Genomic DNA, 15,585 nt, shown 5'->3' on the forward strand with positions numbered 1-15,585 from the left:
AGAAAGGGCTGCGGGAGAATGTGAATCACACCGTGGCATTTATACGTTTCACACTTTGCGGAGAGCTGGGGAACAGGAAGGACAGAGGTACTTTGTCTTCATGGTTCTGCTGAATTTAAATCACGGGCAGATTTAGAGACAATGGGTCCCTGGGTACAGCCATGCCAAAGACCCCTCTAGTTAAATACATAGGAGCAACATGTTAAGGTTATTTAGCCTCTATTTATCGTCGTTTTTGTCGTTTTGTCAATTGCTTCTCTTGTTACAGTCGTTGTGAGTCGTTTTGTAGATTCGTGCTTCAAATAATAGCAAGAAAAAAATCCTCACACTCTCCAATAAAGAATGCGTCGCATGTGTGATGATATTATCACACCTCAATACAAAACGTCCCGGCAGCGGCTGTGGCTCCATCCTCACCTGCACAGATCTCTGCTCGTAGTGGAACTGGGCGACGCTGGACTGAGAGGAAGAGGAGGCGAACTCCTGGCTCTCAAACTGTTTCTTCACACTGGCCAGACCCCCCGGCAGCGAACAGGCCTCGGACTCATCCATCACCTATCAGGAGAACACAGATCCCATTAAACACACCTACAAATCAACCCGTATACATGTGTTGGATTAAACTGCTGTTACACGACATTGTATGAGATTCAAGAGATTGGATTTGACCCAAGTGAACCATACTCTACCCTCATTGATTGTGAATATGTTGTACATTACCTTATGCTAATGTGAATTATGCTAATGCTATGAAAAGCATTAGCCGTGTTGGAGGTCTTTTAAACGTGTCGTGAATGCTGTAATGGTAAAAGCAAAACAGTGGAGGGACATGGTTCCTTTAGAGTCCTGGAGGAGGTGTAAAAGGGGATGTGTTAACATGTAGGTTTAACAATACTGAGAGATAGAAGTCGAACGGATGTCTTTGTGATCTTTGTCAAGCTGAAAATAATAAAAAACATTCAATTGAAGTAATTGTTTGTTTCTGGGAATTTGAAGATATAAAGAAAGGTGGCAATTGTGATGGATTTCCTTTGTCTGCAACACAGAGTGAAACCTTGACGGAACATTCAGTTTCTCAGACTAGCCAGGTTAGTGGCACAAAAGAGCCTTTCAATACTTTTTATTGAGCTATAGAAGGAATTCTATTTTTCAAACTGGAAAGAACATAAGCCTGTTTTTTTTATTTTTGCAAAGACGCATTCCACGCCTCATCAGTATGGAGTCCTCACTCTGCTCCATCGAGAATGCACACTGACTATTTGATACAATAATCTCCTTTTGGGATTGTCAATTACTTTTCTAATAAAACATTTATATGTAGGGATCTGCATATATAGCTCCTTCTGTGTGTGTGTGTGTGTGTGTGTGTGTGTGTGTGTGTGTGTGTGTGTGTGTGTGTGTGTGTGTGTGTGTGTGTGTGTGTGTGTGTGTGTGTGTGTGTGTGTGTGTGTGTGTGTGTGTGTGTGTGTGTGTGGTGTGTGTGGTGTGTGTGTGTGTGTGTGTGTGTGTTGTGTGTGTGTCGTGTGTGTGTGTTCATGTGGACCACACACCCCACACCTTTTACTGCAACTGAGGGCCCCCACTGCAATTTGCACGTTCTTGCAGAGTCGTTCAGGTCGGTGACATGTGATGGCAGGGCACTGTGTTATCAATATTTTAATACTGCTGGGTACAATAGCTGAATAATATAACATGAAGCCAACATCTCTCATTTAAAATGACCGTCGTACACATGATGGACAGTGGGTTGGAAAAGTCTTCTAAACCTGCATTCTTTCTAATAGCCAGCAGGGGGCATCTTGTTGCTAAAAGAAGTCCGATTGTATTGAAGTCTATGAGAAAATAACCCTACCTCTAACATGATTAAACGCTTTCCTGCTGAGGTTATGGTCTCAATCTCTAGTTGTAGGTATTATCTATTACAGCCTGATGTTCATTTTGCAAGACATGGATGCATTAAGAGAAAAGTAGACGATAAACAAGGGTATATGTTTTAGGGTGTGGTTACTTTGACAGCTTGCTATCAAGGCTGGTTTGTGTGTTGCCTGTGTTTCTGTCTTGTGATTTTAGTTTGTTATCAGTTTATGAAGTGAATCGTTACAATTTGATTTCCTAAAAATGACTTATTAACTCTTCAGCTGGACTTAGCTCCATCCTCTTGGAGGCCTCTGTATGGATAACAAGTAGAGATATGCGACGGAGACAGGGCTTCTGGATGATATAGTGGTCAGACTGACTGTGGTCCATCAAGGCTCCTGCTATCTTTACACACCTTGTCACTTGTGTGGACATGCAGACAACAGCTGCAGAGGTGAAAACAAACCCCCCCCCCCCCCCCCCCCCGTCCGCCCTGCTGCCTGGACACACAGACATCCACATTCAGCTGTCAGGAGCCACCTCATGGAGGTCAGCTATCTATGGTGCTAATTCATTATCAATACAAACATTTCATATACTTCATTTGAAAATTATATTATCAGATTCATCTGCAGATGAGTCGTGTTGTCTGTAAAATGTCAGAAAACCGTGAAAGGTTATGGAAAGGACTTTAAATGTCTTATCTAAAACCCAGTCATTGAATGTAGTGTGATATTAAACAGAGAAAAGCAGGAAGTGTCATTATTTCAGAGGCTGAAAACGTCTTTTTTGGACATTTCGCAAGAGAAATCACTTAACAATTATTTGTATTATTATCAATATTGATTAGTTGACTCATCTCTGCTACTCTATATGTCACACATACATTTAGACAACACAAATCAGGATAACTAAATGAAAAAAATAAAATAGGAGCCATAATTTTCTTTATAGTTATTGAAGAAAAACGTTGGCTATCCAGCACTTGTGTACAATGACTGCAGCATGCATGTGTTCCCTCGTCATGTACAAGGAGCCCAGACGGTGGCAGGGCGTCCTCTTTAAACCCTCCCAGTGTGGCCTCATGAGTAACATGCTGAACATGAATTATTAACCTATGACAGACCAACAGATAGGAGGATACAATCCTTGGATCACTGCAAGTGTGTGGAGCTTTTACCTTTAAACTGTACGACGCAACGTGACATTGGAGCTGCAGAGTAGACATTTAGAGCTGGCGATATTCCCTCTCTGTATCCGACAAAGCCTGTCACAGTGTTGAGTCAGGTGCCGCAGATTTGTTCACAAGTCCTCCTCCCGTATAGGAACACACACTCTCAGCTGCTTTTAATTCGCCTGCACTAAACCTCCCTTTGGTGTTTCAGTAAATAAGGAACAAGCTGTACGTGTAGGGGGAGCGTTCTCTCAGCAAAAGCTTTTGTCTCCGTTTCAGATTCCGAGCTGACTTACTGTAGCGGCCTTGGCTGACTAACTGCTCACACGTTTGAATTATTGGGTTCATAAAGTGCATGCAGGCTCTTCAAAGCTGCCGAGGCTTTCCTGTTCTCGGTAATGACTAATGACTCAGGGATACTCAGACACATTTTTGTGTTTAATTAAAGTGTGAAGGCCTGCCGATGAGCTGGCGTGTGAACACATCTGAATACGCTGCACAACACACGTGTTCTCTCCACAGATGCATTCAAACCACTCTGACACGGTGATTCATGCTTTCTATAAAGACGTGTGTTTGTGGCATTCCCCGCCTGAATGTTGAGAGTCCATATACCTAATATAATAATCATTATGTAAGTATGAGTTATTTTACTGTTGGGATTTATAGTTGCTTTTTCATTAGATAATGATGGATAGCTGCGTATGATGGTCTCGTAAAATGTGTTTTATGTGAGGTGATACTTTTCTAATGGTGTGTTTATGGCCAGTCGTGAAATAACTACTCAGACTCAAAAGAACATTATAAAAATCTAAAATAATATCATGTATTAAAAATGTAACTGAAGTAAAAGTACAGAGGGATTATTAGCAGAATGTGTTCAAAGTATCAAAAGTCTCTCCTGGGACGCGTCTCCATGCTTTAAGGTTCAGAAAGCTCTTTATTGTTCTCATGCTGCCTGTGCTGCAGCACCTCTTTTCACCCTCTGTCTGAAACCAGAGCCCAGTCTGCTCTGATTGGTTAGCTGGCCAGCCCTGTTCTGATTGGTCAACCGCTTAGCGACGTCATAAAACATCTCTGAAACAACCACAAAAGGTTTTGCTAGGCTTATTTATCTTAGTTACTTTTGTTTGTTTGTTGTTGTTCTAATGTCGGTCACAAGAGGCTGAAGTGAGCCATTAACCCATTCAGTAAATTATCTTTACTCATTTTTCACCTGCAAGAAAGATCAACCTGGAAAACCTTTTGTTCCCACTGACTTGCCTCTTAAGGCTTCCTTATTCTTTTCAATGACAAAACCAGATCAAAAGCAGTCTAAACGTGTGTTGAGAACCAAGCGATGTATCGTGCGGACACAGCAGCCCTATAAGAAATGACATGTTGACATTATTCCCACTGGCTCCCGTTCACGCCCCCAAGGTTTCGTTTCCCACCCAGTGCTGAGCCTTATGACACTTTGACAGATAATGCTTCCATCGGGCAGATCCCTATGGCACCGAGTAGCCTTCAAGCAAGACAGTGTTCAGTGACAGCTCATTTAAGCTTTAGGGAGAAATGGATGGTCATACACATCAGCAGCTATCCTGTCCGTTTAACAATCACATCGAGACGTGCCTGTGTGTCCTTACGAGCATCTCTCCTTTCACCCGTGTGGAAGTATCGTCTTACCGCTGCAGAGGAGGAGCTACTGGTTTCTTTCTTGGACACGGCTGCCTGATACATCGCCAGACGCTCCTTCACCGACACCGACTCGCCCTCCTGCTCTTCCTCAGGACGTCCGGGTCTACCTGCAGCTGCACAAACACAAAGAAATAACCGTTACCTTAGCAACAAATCATCACACAAGTAGAGCAATTCAACCAGATGGAGCGGTGTCTAAAATATGAAAACAAATGGGACCTTTTGTTAACCTCCCTGTTTCTGAAAACACATCTGCTTAGCTGTAGATACTGTAAATGGGCCAGAGGCGAACAATCAATAACAAATGTGGACACGAAACTGAAATGAAACCCTCATCAATCTCGAAGCTTCATATCGCTCCGCACATCCCCGAGGACAGCCAATTAAAGAAGACCACTGATTTCACATTTGACTTTCCTTCGCTACAAAGCATCATTAGGCCACAGAGAAGACTCCATTAAGGCTCAGCGTACACCCACACTGGACCTTTTCCGCTCTTGGCATGTTCTCGTTCTCTGGGAAGCAACACCGTGGGATGGTGGAAGACCCTAAATAGAAATGATTCTCTCTCTTTCTATTTGCTCACGCTGCAACCTTTTGACATGTTGACACCTCCTCCTTGTTGTGTATTTCTACTAGATGATTACATATTTGCTTCACTTACTAGTTTTAGCTCCACTCCAAGTAGAGGTCAGAGTGAATTAGACTTGATGACTGAGTGTAGAGTCTTAAAGTAGCTGCTTTTTGAATGCATTGGGCTCCAGTGAAGGTCTTCTGTCTGCTGTGGCGTTATGGAGCTTAGTAACAGTTACAATGCAGAGCCGTGGAGTACTGTACATACTGTTCGTGCTTGGCGTTACAAGGCCAGCTATCTAAACACTTCTCTTAGCTCACTTATAGTATGTCTATGACTACACCGGCTAAATATAGCCACCTTTTGGTATCTATACTATCAAACATATCAATCAACTTCAACGCGTTAAGGCTCTTTCTGTATTTCCTAGTTCATGAATAGAGAAATGGGACTCTTTTGGGGTGATGGGCAGCTGTGTTCCTAAACCTAGCCAAGTACTGCTGAAACGGCGTTTGTCTGAAGTATCAATTAGATGATGATGATGATGATGATAACAACTAAGAACAGCCATTTTGTTGGTTGATAATGTTCAAAATGGAACTGTTTCAATACTCGTACCGAATGAATCCTGTACAATCCTGAAAATAAAATATCAAAAAAGCACACAAGTGCAGAGAAAATAGGACGACACTAAGGGAACATTATAAGCTCCACATTAACAGTGTTAAGTGTTAGCGGTAAGCTCCCCAGATACAGTTGTTTACCTACTAGTCCTGCAAATAGCAAGTTCTAGAACAATGCACAGGTGAATTTCATTGTGCCCTTACTGGTGTGACCTTAATGCAGACGAGTCAAGAATGACTCCTCGTGTCACCAAGTTTAGCTTTCTGCTACGCCCGGCATGTTGGTGTAACCAATAACCTGTCCGAAATAGGCTTCCCGAGACATCCGAAAATAAGCAGGGGTGTGCGTGCGTGGTAACTTATTACCGGCTCCATGACAGAAACACAAGGATAACGCCCTCGTTTATCACCGGAGACAAATGATCACGTCACGGTCTGGCGCTGTCAGAGAGGCAGAGACGGAGAGAGCGGTGACAACAGCTCTGGATATCTCTGGCGTCTGACATGGGAATGCCGTATGCAAAGCTGCCATAGCATGGACGTGAGGTAACCAGAGCTCTGAGGGAGGGGGGGGGGGGCTGCCTGGAGAGAAAAATACCCTGGGCCTTTTTATAACCCGGCTTTGTCTGCAGCGTCATGTTCCCTTCTGAGACCGGAAGTGCGTGGTAGAAAACAAAGATGGAAGTCACCTTCTCTCAATGCTGCCTCTAATGAGTACTGGCACCATCAGATGTTAAATAAGCATCAGTAAAAGCGTTCCCACACTGGCTCTGTACACAGTGGGCTCTTTTTCACAGGCTTACACTTATAACCTTCTCTGCTTTTGACGGAGGCATATTTACCTCCACACTCAATATAACTCTGCTTCCAGCTTTTTATCTCTTAAAGGGCACAGCGGCAGCACAAGTGATGGCACCGGGCGGGGGTAATGGAAGAGGGGAGAGTCAAACAGGGGAGGCCATGCTGCTGCCGCCATGCACGACTCACTGGCTATATTGAGCCGAGCCTGGAGCTATTGACCCCCCTGTCACTGCGTCTGCTGCCTGCACTAAAGCGATCAGAGGTGAGGTGTTACACCCCAGAAGAAAGAGGTTGTGTCCAGGAAATAGAGAAAACCAGAGTCATTTCAAAGTATGTGATTGCAATAGAAGGCAGCATGGCTCCGCAGCTCGGAGCTGAATCGCGGCCCGTAGATCTGTGTGGAGCAGAGGCCGTCCCCTAATCACAGAGGTGTCGCTCCCTCCTCTGCCCCCTCCTCACAACGAGAGCCGTAAGCAACCCAATTTTCGGTTTAGTACTTTCTGACCAAAGCTTTTTGGCTGGCGAGGTTTGAAAGGAGAGCCAAATCGAGCTACACTAATTGAAATGTCAGCTGCGGAGGGCGATTTCTTCCTCACCGAAAAAGGGAAAGAACAAAAAAAAAAACACAGCCGCAATAATTGAGCTGTCAAATATATCAAAATAAGTTCTTTACATAGAAGCTGGATCGCCCTACGGTTCTTCCTTATGCTAGGCTAAGCACTTTGTCTACCATTTGCTAAGCCTTCAGAATATTCCAGATCAGATTGCTGCCGGTGGAAGGAAACAGGAAGGGCCCATGCAGGTTTTATGACAGTGCACAAATCCTAGAGGAACCCTTGAAACAAAGTGAAATATCATGTCTCCAGCACCTCATGTTCACTTAATTCCCACTTTACACCAACGATTGCTCATGTCTGCGCTGCCTGGGCACATCACACCAATTCATTATCAGCTCAAATGTCATCTACTATTCCCAATTTGTCTCCTTCCACTTTGGTGCTCGGGTGGGAAATCCTTTTGAAAAGAGCTGTTATGTTGAAGCCTTGTAATACTGAGAGTCTGCAAACATTGCTTACCTTCTTTAACCGTGTAGTTTGCTGTGTAAATCACACAACAATAGAATCCAACAGAATACAAAAGGGTGTTGAATCTCCAGAAAATGTAATAGGCTTAGTCGCCCAGCGTTAACCCGACAAACACAGCAGATCCTGGGCAGAGAGAGGGAGAGGCTTGGAGACCAGCTCCAGCAGGGTGCTCTACTGTGCAATGAGGCCCAGGCGTCCAGCAACAGCTGATTTTATTTTAGAAGTCCCCGTGGTCAAAAAAATAGGAGTGACTTGGGGGAAGGTGGATGTGGGTTGGCTTTTCTTAGTACTGAGTATCGAGGTACCCAACATGCCCTTAACCTTATGTCACAGGAGTCTTATGGACACAGATGCCTCACACTGTGAGCTGGAACACTGACACTTAGTACATCCTCTATTTGACATGCTTGTTAGCATGGGACATACTGTATGGGGGAGATTCACACATTGCTTCACAGACATTGGGAAAGTCCCCACGTTATATCACCAAATATTGGGAGGAAGTTACTATTATTTTGTTTTCAAATTATTTGTGAAAGCAAGGCTAGCTGTCTCCCTGTGCTCCAAATCGTTATGCTAAGCTAAGCTAAGTAAAACCAGCTAACAGCTAGCTTCGTATTTAACATGTCAATCTTCTCAAGTAACTCCAAATAGTAAAACACAGCATGTTTTCTCATACTGTTCCTTTAATAGGTGGTAATAAAACGTACTTATTATAGCAATATACGCTACATATCCTGCCTCTCTATGTAAAATATTGATTATTGATTCATGAGCTCAACTTCATTTATGATGTGTTGCTACGTCAGCTTCATCTGAAATATTCCTTTAGCACCTTGATAGTATAGCTCTTGAACTTCAATGTGTTCAAAAGCTGCCGTTGTATAAGTCTGAGAGACATGCTCACGATGTCCCTCTTGAATTATATATTGCCTGTGAAAGCGGCTCATCTTTTTTTTTTTATGTGGTAAATGATTCAGAACATTCTGCCAAGAGGAGTAGAGTGTACCTTTCGAGGTGATACCGTTCGTCCTTCGAAAAACCCTCGTGTACACTGTATGCCTTCTATCAAGATGTGCTTTTTCAATGACATCTCAAATGGACCGTAAGCGACCGCAACCGAGGGAAAAGTGGGGATTCAGAGAAATGCAAGCTGTGCATAGGGACCTACTTGAGCAAGAAACCTTGAACTGTTAAGATAATCAGTTTGGAGAAAATAGAACATATTTCCTTTCTTTCTGCCTGTTTTTTCACCGTGGATGTATTTTGCCCTGAACCAATGATAAAGGCCCTCTTTCAAACCAGTGCCCTTATGTTCATTCTATTTCAACCTACTGTTAGTCTACTACAAATAAACACGACGTTTATCTTCTGTTAACTTGATTTATTCCATCAACGTACATAACACCAATTAACGAACAGTGGACCTCATGCTCCAGGTCTAACACAGACTCACTGCGCATGCGTTACACAGCCTCAAGAGAGCAACCTAGACTACCGTATATCCTGTAGTATAGGCGCAAAGAGATTACATGTTAACAATCTCATTCTATCTTTTTAAAGAAATAAACTAAACAAAAATAACTTTACATTGCATGAATCATAAAACAATCATACAGTGACTTAAAACAAAAATGTTTAAATTCCCTGAGTAGTCAACATAAATTAGGGAAACATTTAAGAAACAAATACATAAACAAAGGTGTTTTCAATGTTCCATTTCAACAGACACTTTAACCCAGATCCCATTGTCCTTCACTGAGTGCTTTTAAGAGCACAAGAGCCGAAGCTCCTTTTTTTGTGAGACAGTCAGCGAGCTGAGATTTTGTGTCTGACCAACGCACCTGCTTGATCCTCTTGCTCTGTATGAGCTCCTTAATGCTACTGATTTCCAACCTGAGTCTCTTCTCTGTGACTTGTTTTGTGGACTTGAGCGCATCGAACAGAGAGTGGTTATCAGTCACACAGAGTACAGGGGGTGCATTCAGTCCAGCATTTCCAGTAGTGAGCTCAGAAAATAGTGTGGCTAGAAAAATTGCATTGTCTACCCCATCTGACATGGCAAGAGTTTCCCCTGCAAGGGTACTGCGAACCACTCGTCTGATTTTCTTTGAATGCCAACAGAGGGGGGAAAACTTCCCTCTTTCTCCCATAAGTGTTATAAAAGTACCTCCCTGTGTGCCTCCGTCTGGGAGGTTTCCAAATGAAGCATCACTGAAAACTATCAAGTTCAAAGCATCACTGTTTCCCAGATGTTGAAATCTAAGTGTCACCTTTTCAGACTTTAGTTTACGGATGATCTTATTAGCATCATGAACAGACTGTACTGTTGCCCCTTTTATATTAGAAGCCAAACAACATGAATCAAACATTACATCAGGTCTTGTCTGTTTAGCAACCCATAGGATCTGTCCTATTTTTGATCGTAACTGCTCTCTCTCAGTTTCGTTGAGGGGTTCATTTCTCTGTGTGGCCCGACTTGCTTGTATGGGAATAGGCTCCAGGTTCTCGATGTAACTTTGTTGATGTACCTGAACTTCACCGTTAACAGTTACCAAATCCATTCCTACATAGGAGAACTTTTCATGCTCCTCACGCCCAACCTTGAATGCAGACTGCAGTTGGGGGATCACATTGGATGAAAAGTTTGATGAGCCTGCCCAAAGAAAATCATCTACATGACACGCAAGCACCCCAGTGACCTTACATTGCTCATCCAACCAGTAAAAGACTGCCGGATCCACCTGTGACACTCTACCACCAGTACTCTGCATGATTTCCTTCACTTTGTTGTACCAATATAGTGATGCATCTGCAAGACCATATACACATTTCTTTAGTTTCCATACAACATGTTGACATCCTGCCTCTAGAGGGGGGCGGATATAAATATCCCTGGATAGCTCCATACCTTGCAAGAATGCAGATTTGATGTCCATAGAATGGACTTCCCACTGGTTTTGACATATCACTGATAACATAAGTCCAAGTGAATCTGTGGCACATGTCGGGGAATCTTTCGGTAAATCTTGAATATTCAGCTCTTCAAAACCTCTAGCAACCAGTCGGGCTTTAGGCACTATACCCTTGGGAGTGTCCTTAAGACTACAAACCCATCTGGTGGAAATGCATTTCTGCCCTGCATCTTCAACTTCCTCATATACATTATTATTGTGCCAGTTCTTTATTTCTTCCTGTTTAGCTGCATCAAATGAGATGTCTTTGGTTACAAGTACATCAGCTTCTCTGTCTTCTGTTTCAATGTTGAGATTATCAACCTGTGAGATATCAATTGATTCCTTTTGCCCATCACTACCATCATTCTCTAGATGTTGCATGTTATACCAGGTTTTATATTTCCCCATAGCCTTGCCTGATCTCCCTAAGACTCTTGCTTTAAGTAGAGTATTGTCACCTCTGTTCATATATGTTACAGTCTGTCCTGTTTTTAAACTCACACCTGCAGAAGAGCAGGATTATTATGGGCATTAGGCCTCTGCGCCATTTCAGTTTGTGTTACGCTACTCAAAGTATTTGGAGGATCGATCGCTTCACTTGTATTGGCTTCCCTGTCACCGAATTGTTGTTCATTCTCTGTATTTTGCTCACTGTCTAAACTACCAGTTGCATTGTTTATACCTTGCTCACTTCCTGCTTCTGTGTCAGCATCATTTTGTACCATTTGCTCTTCATTAACCTTTGTGTTCACCTTGGAAAGCCTAGAGTGATGCACTCTCACTAGACAACCACCATGCCTCACAAAAACAACAGCCCCATCCTGACCAATAACTACCCCTGGTCCTTTCCACTCAGTGCATTCAGCTCGTTTGTAATACACCTCGTCACCCATCTCATATTTCTCATCTGTGGGTCTGAGCTGCTTACGTAGTGCTCGTCTTATCCTTCTGAGCACTCTGCTTCAGTAAATGCTTTTCTAGAGGCATGCAAGGCTGAAATGTGCTCTCCTACTCTAGCACTCATAGTGGTACCTTCTAGCGCAGGTGGTTTATCAACCAGTACAGAAGGAAGGTTGGGGTTCTGGCCAAACACCAGTTGATGAGGACTGTAGCCGTGCACATTGAGCATACTGTTCTTAGCCATGAGAGCCCAGTCTAGGGCTGTTTGCCAGTCACATCCATTTTCCCGTCTGACCTTCTGGATGATGTTGGTGAGGGTCTGATTGTGTCTCTCCAGTAGCCCATTGCTCCAGGGGCTGTATCCAGCCGTGGTTTTTGTCTCAATGTTAAAGTTCTCTGCCATGTCACGGAACTCTGCATTGTTGAATTCTCCTCCATTGTCACTGTAAATTCTCCGTGGTGGGCCGTGGACACTGATCCATGTATGAAGGAAAGAGTTCACCATCACAGAGGAGTTCTTTGTTTCCACGATGCTTCCAGCGCTGAAACGTGTAAATTGGTCAATGATGTGGAGGTACCATTAACTTGGTTCCAACTCGTGCAGGTCCACTGCCACCGTTTCATTGTACTCTGAAGCCAGAGGCAAGCCCACAGCAGGCTGCGGCTTGGTCTTGCTGTATCTCTGGCATATGTCACATTCCTGTACTATTTGTTGTAAAATAGTGTCACAATCTTTGTCTTTATTTCCCGAACTGCGGAGGAGTCGCTGTAGTCTTTCTGCGGAGGCGTGACCAAACTGTTTGTGTAGTTTCAGGAGAGCTTTGTGTTTCTCATTTGAGGTCATATTTTCTGTGACTGTAAGGACCTCATCTTCATTCTGGCTGTCTTCTGTGACTGTAAGGACCTCATCTTTCATTTCAATTTGATTCAATCCTGTGTCCTTGTCTCTGATATCTATACAGTAGTGTCCTGAACTGGTGAGTTCAAGAGGGATATTCTGTTTAAACATCACAGCTCTATCATTCTCCATGTCCAAGATGGTTCCTGCCCTTTTCAGTGAAGTCTTACTCAGAAGTAGTGGGATATCAGCTTTGACTACTTCAGTTTCCACTCGACATTTTGTCTGTCCTATTTTGGCAGGCAGGTGCAGTATTCTGGAGGAATGCACTATATTTCCATCTCCAAAACGGAATGGTCTGGAGCTTGGAGTTTCACTTTTCACAATCTGGTTCACTTGACTTTGACTGAGATCAGCGACAAAGCTGTCCAACCATTTTTCTCCACACACTGTGCGGGTACATGCAGTGTCAATGATAGCCGTCCCTAAAGACTCCGTTAGGAATACCTCTGATTCAGACAGTGAGGCTTTAGTAAACAGTGTAATGTCACATTCCTCTACCTTTGTTCCATCTTCAGTTAGCTTTACTTGTTCGCTACTCTTGTGAGGACAGTCTTTAGCCCAATGGAACGTGCTCTGACATATAGCACATTTTGATCTCTTACCGAACCTATCCAGTGGGTTGGTACCCTGTGACTGTTGCCTTTGTTGTCCAACTTGTCCAAACTGCTGCGTTGTTGGACGTCTGAATCTTCCTTGTGAGCGTTGCTCTGTGAATAACGCTTCATCGTTAACATGTATTCCGTTTGATGTGCCGCTTTGCACTCTCCCCCCAAAGATCCTCTTCAGCGCGGACTTCATTGCAGCAAACGTTAAATCTGTACACGCAGTCAGCGCCATTTGTCTATTTTTCTCGTCTAGACAAGCCGTGTCCAAAAGTTTAAAAGCTAGCACGGCGTCAGGAAGAGTCATGTCGTACTTTTTCATTCGGTTGTATCGCTGTTCAAAGTCAATCACATAGTCCGCCATGCACACGGAGCTCTCCTTTTTGATACAGTCAAAAAAAGAGTAAGCATCGTATGCGCGGTCTCTCTCTTCTTTGAGAAACATGCCATCTAGTTTTGCTAGCAGTGTGTCCATACCATTGTCGTTGTTCAAATCCACAGCGGGTATTTCCATGGCGATGTCCCTTTCCCTTCTTCCAGCCCCAGGACAACGGCGAGGGCTTGTTTCTTCTTATCAAGTTCAGTAACCAGCTGCCAAATGGCGATTTCATTTTTCCAACACTCGTATGGTCGGGATTCGTCGAACTTCGGTGGAACTTTGTAGTTAGCAGTAGCCATCTTCTGCTAACCATCCTCTGCTACCAATGTTAGTCTACTACAAATAAACACGACGTTTATCTTCTGTTAACTTGATTTATTCCATCAACGTACATAACACCAATACAGAGCCATTAACGAACAGTGGACCTCATGCTCCAGGTCTAACACAGACTCACTGCGCATGCGTTACACAGCCTCAAGAGAGCAACCTAGACTACCGTATATCCTGTAGTATAGGCGCAAAGAGATTACATGTTAACACCTACCTCTTCTTTGACATTACAAGAGAACATCTAGTTTATATAACCCTGCAGGTAAAATGTAAGTCTATTCTCTCCATATTATTTGCTGCGATCATGACGGTGTATATGAAGCCCGGCCTAGCACATGGACGAGAGGAAAGCGTGGTTATCAGGCTTGTAGAGAAGCTGCTCTCTGCTGATAATCCCACTGAAATTGCACATGGATTTCCTGTTCCTAAAGCGGAAAATAATCATACTCCCGTAGAATACCTAATGAACGAGCCTGAGAATATCCCACAAATCCATTAGTGAGTACATATTCATGTGAGTTTCAAACTCAAATAACTTTCAGAAAGTGCTGATTACTCTTTACTTTATTAGAGTAAATTGCCAATAAAAAGATGTACTGTTCCGTGTCATTACAATGTCTGGGTTGGGTAGGAATGCGCTAATCAATGCTCATGACTAAAAGGGTATTTAACCTTGTGAGAACAACATTTCAAAACGTTCCCAATCCCTAACAATTCTTTGTTGGCCTTGTATTGATACGATAAATAATTGACAATAATGGAAGGACATTTAAACTCTAAAAAGGAGAACCAGCTAAGATACACAATACAAACAGGGAAACAATCTGTCACAGAAGAGGACTTCCCCTTCGATGGCTGGGTGAACAATCAATGTGTAACTTATTGAGCTTTAGAGGGTGGATTTTAAAACGTTGGACGGATCATAGAATACTAAAATGTTAAACTCTTACTTTAACTAACCACTGCACCATTTAGTCTCCTGAAAAACAAGTCTACAATCCCAGCAGGAGAAACAAAGATAACCTTTTTGTTATCAGTACATTTTTGATTTTAGGAAACATTGCCAGGAATATGTGGTGACCTTTCCAAAAAAAGCACTTAGCTCTGCAACCTACCTAACAATGCTTTCCTTAGCTGTGACTAACAGCCTCTCGTGTCTATTTATTTAAATAACAACTGCTTGGGTAAACAGTGCAGTCACAGTTAAGGTGGAAACAAAGAGATTGATAGTGCAATCACACTAAAAGGATTAAATTAAAAAGGACTTATTTGCTCATAAAGGATTTAGATCTACAAGTTTCAATGTCAAGGATTTCAGATAGTATCGCAATCCATGCTAAAGCTCTTAAGTGAGAAGATATTGTTTCGTCTGGATCAGCCGAACAACAACACGCAACATTGTCAAACTTCAATTTCCAAATCCCACATATCAATCATATCTTACGAGCTAATTTGTGTCCACTAATAGCGGCTAAGCGGATCAAAACTGAAACTGACATGACGGAAATCTTTGTTTTTTATTAGGATAATATAATAAAGCCATAATCATTTGGCAGGCAAATCTGAACAAAACGTCTTTTGGCAAAGCCAGCTCCAATTGGCAAAAGATCTGTTGCCGTGTGTGTCTGACAAGTCTAATCAGCCACAGACTCATATAAATATACACACACAACTTTAAAATAGGCATTCCTATTTAACTCCGCTGTAGTGTGTTCCACA

At 42.9% G+C, this 15,585-nt stretch overlaps 1 protein-coding gene across 3 annotated transcripts in view; it reads right to left on the reverse strand.

Annotated features, from left to right (window-relative positions):
- The window catches only part of xirp2a (xin actin binding repeat containing 2a), a 47,713-nt gene that overhangs the window by 12,502 nt on the left and 19,626 nt on the right, over window positions 1-15,585 (reverse strand). For 2 of the 3 annotated variants that reach the window (XM_034098808.1, XM_071205249.1), the window contains 2 exons: window positions 4,700-4,824; window positions 418-555 (listed from right to left, as the gene is read on the reverse strand). In XM_034098808.1, coding sequence (XP_033954699.1) covers window positions 418-555; window positions 4,700-4,824 — 263 coding nt within the window. Of the gene's footprint in view, window positions 1-417; window positions 556-4,699; window positions 4,825-7,785; window positions 7,989-15,585 lie in introns of those variants that run through there. The other variant, XM_034098817.2, reaches the window with a different exon arrangement.

The sequence above is a fragment of the Pseudochaenichthys georgianus genome, chromosome 2 (assembly GCF_902827115.2).
Source record: "Pseudochaenichthys georgianus chromosome 2, fPseGeo1.2, whole genome shotgun sequence".
Taxonomy (NCBI): Eukaryota; Metazoa; Chordata; class Actinopteri; order Perciformes; family Channichthyidae; genus Pseudochaenichthys; species Pseudochaenichthys georgianus.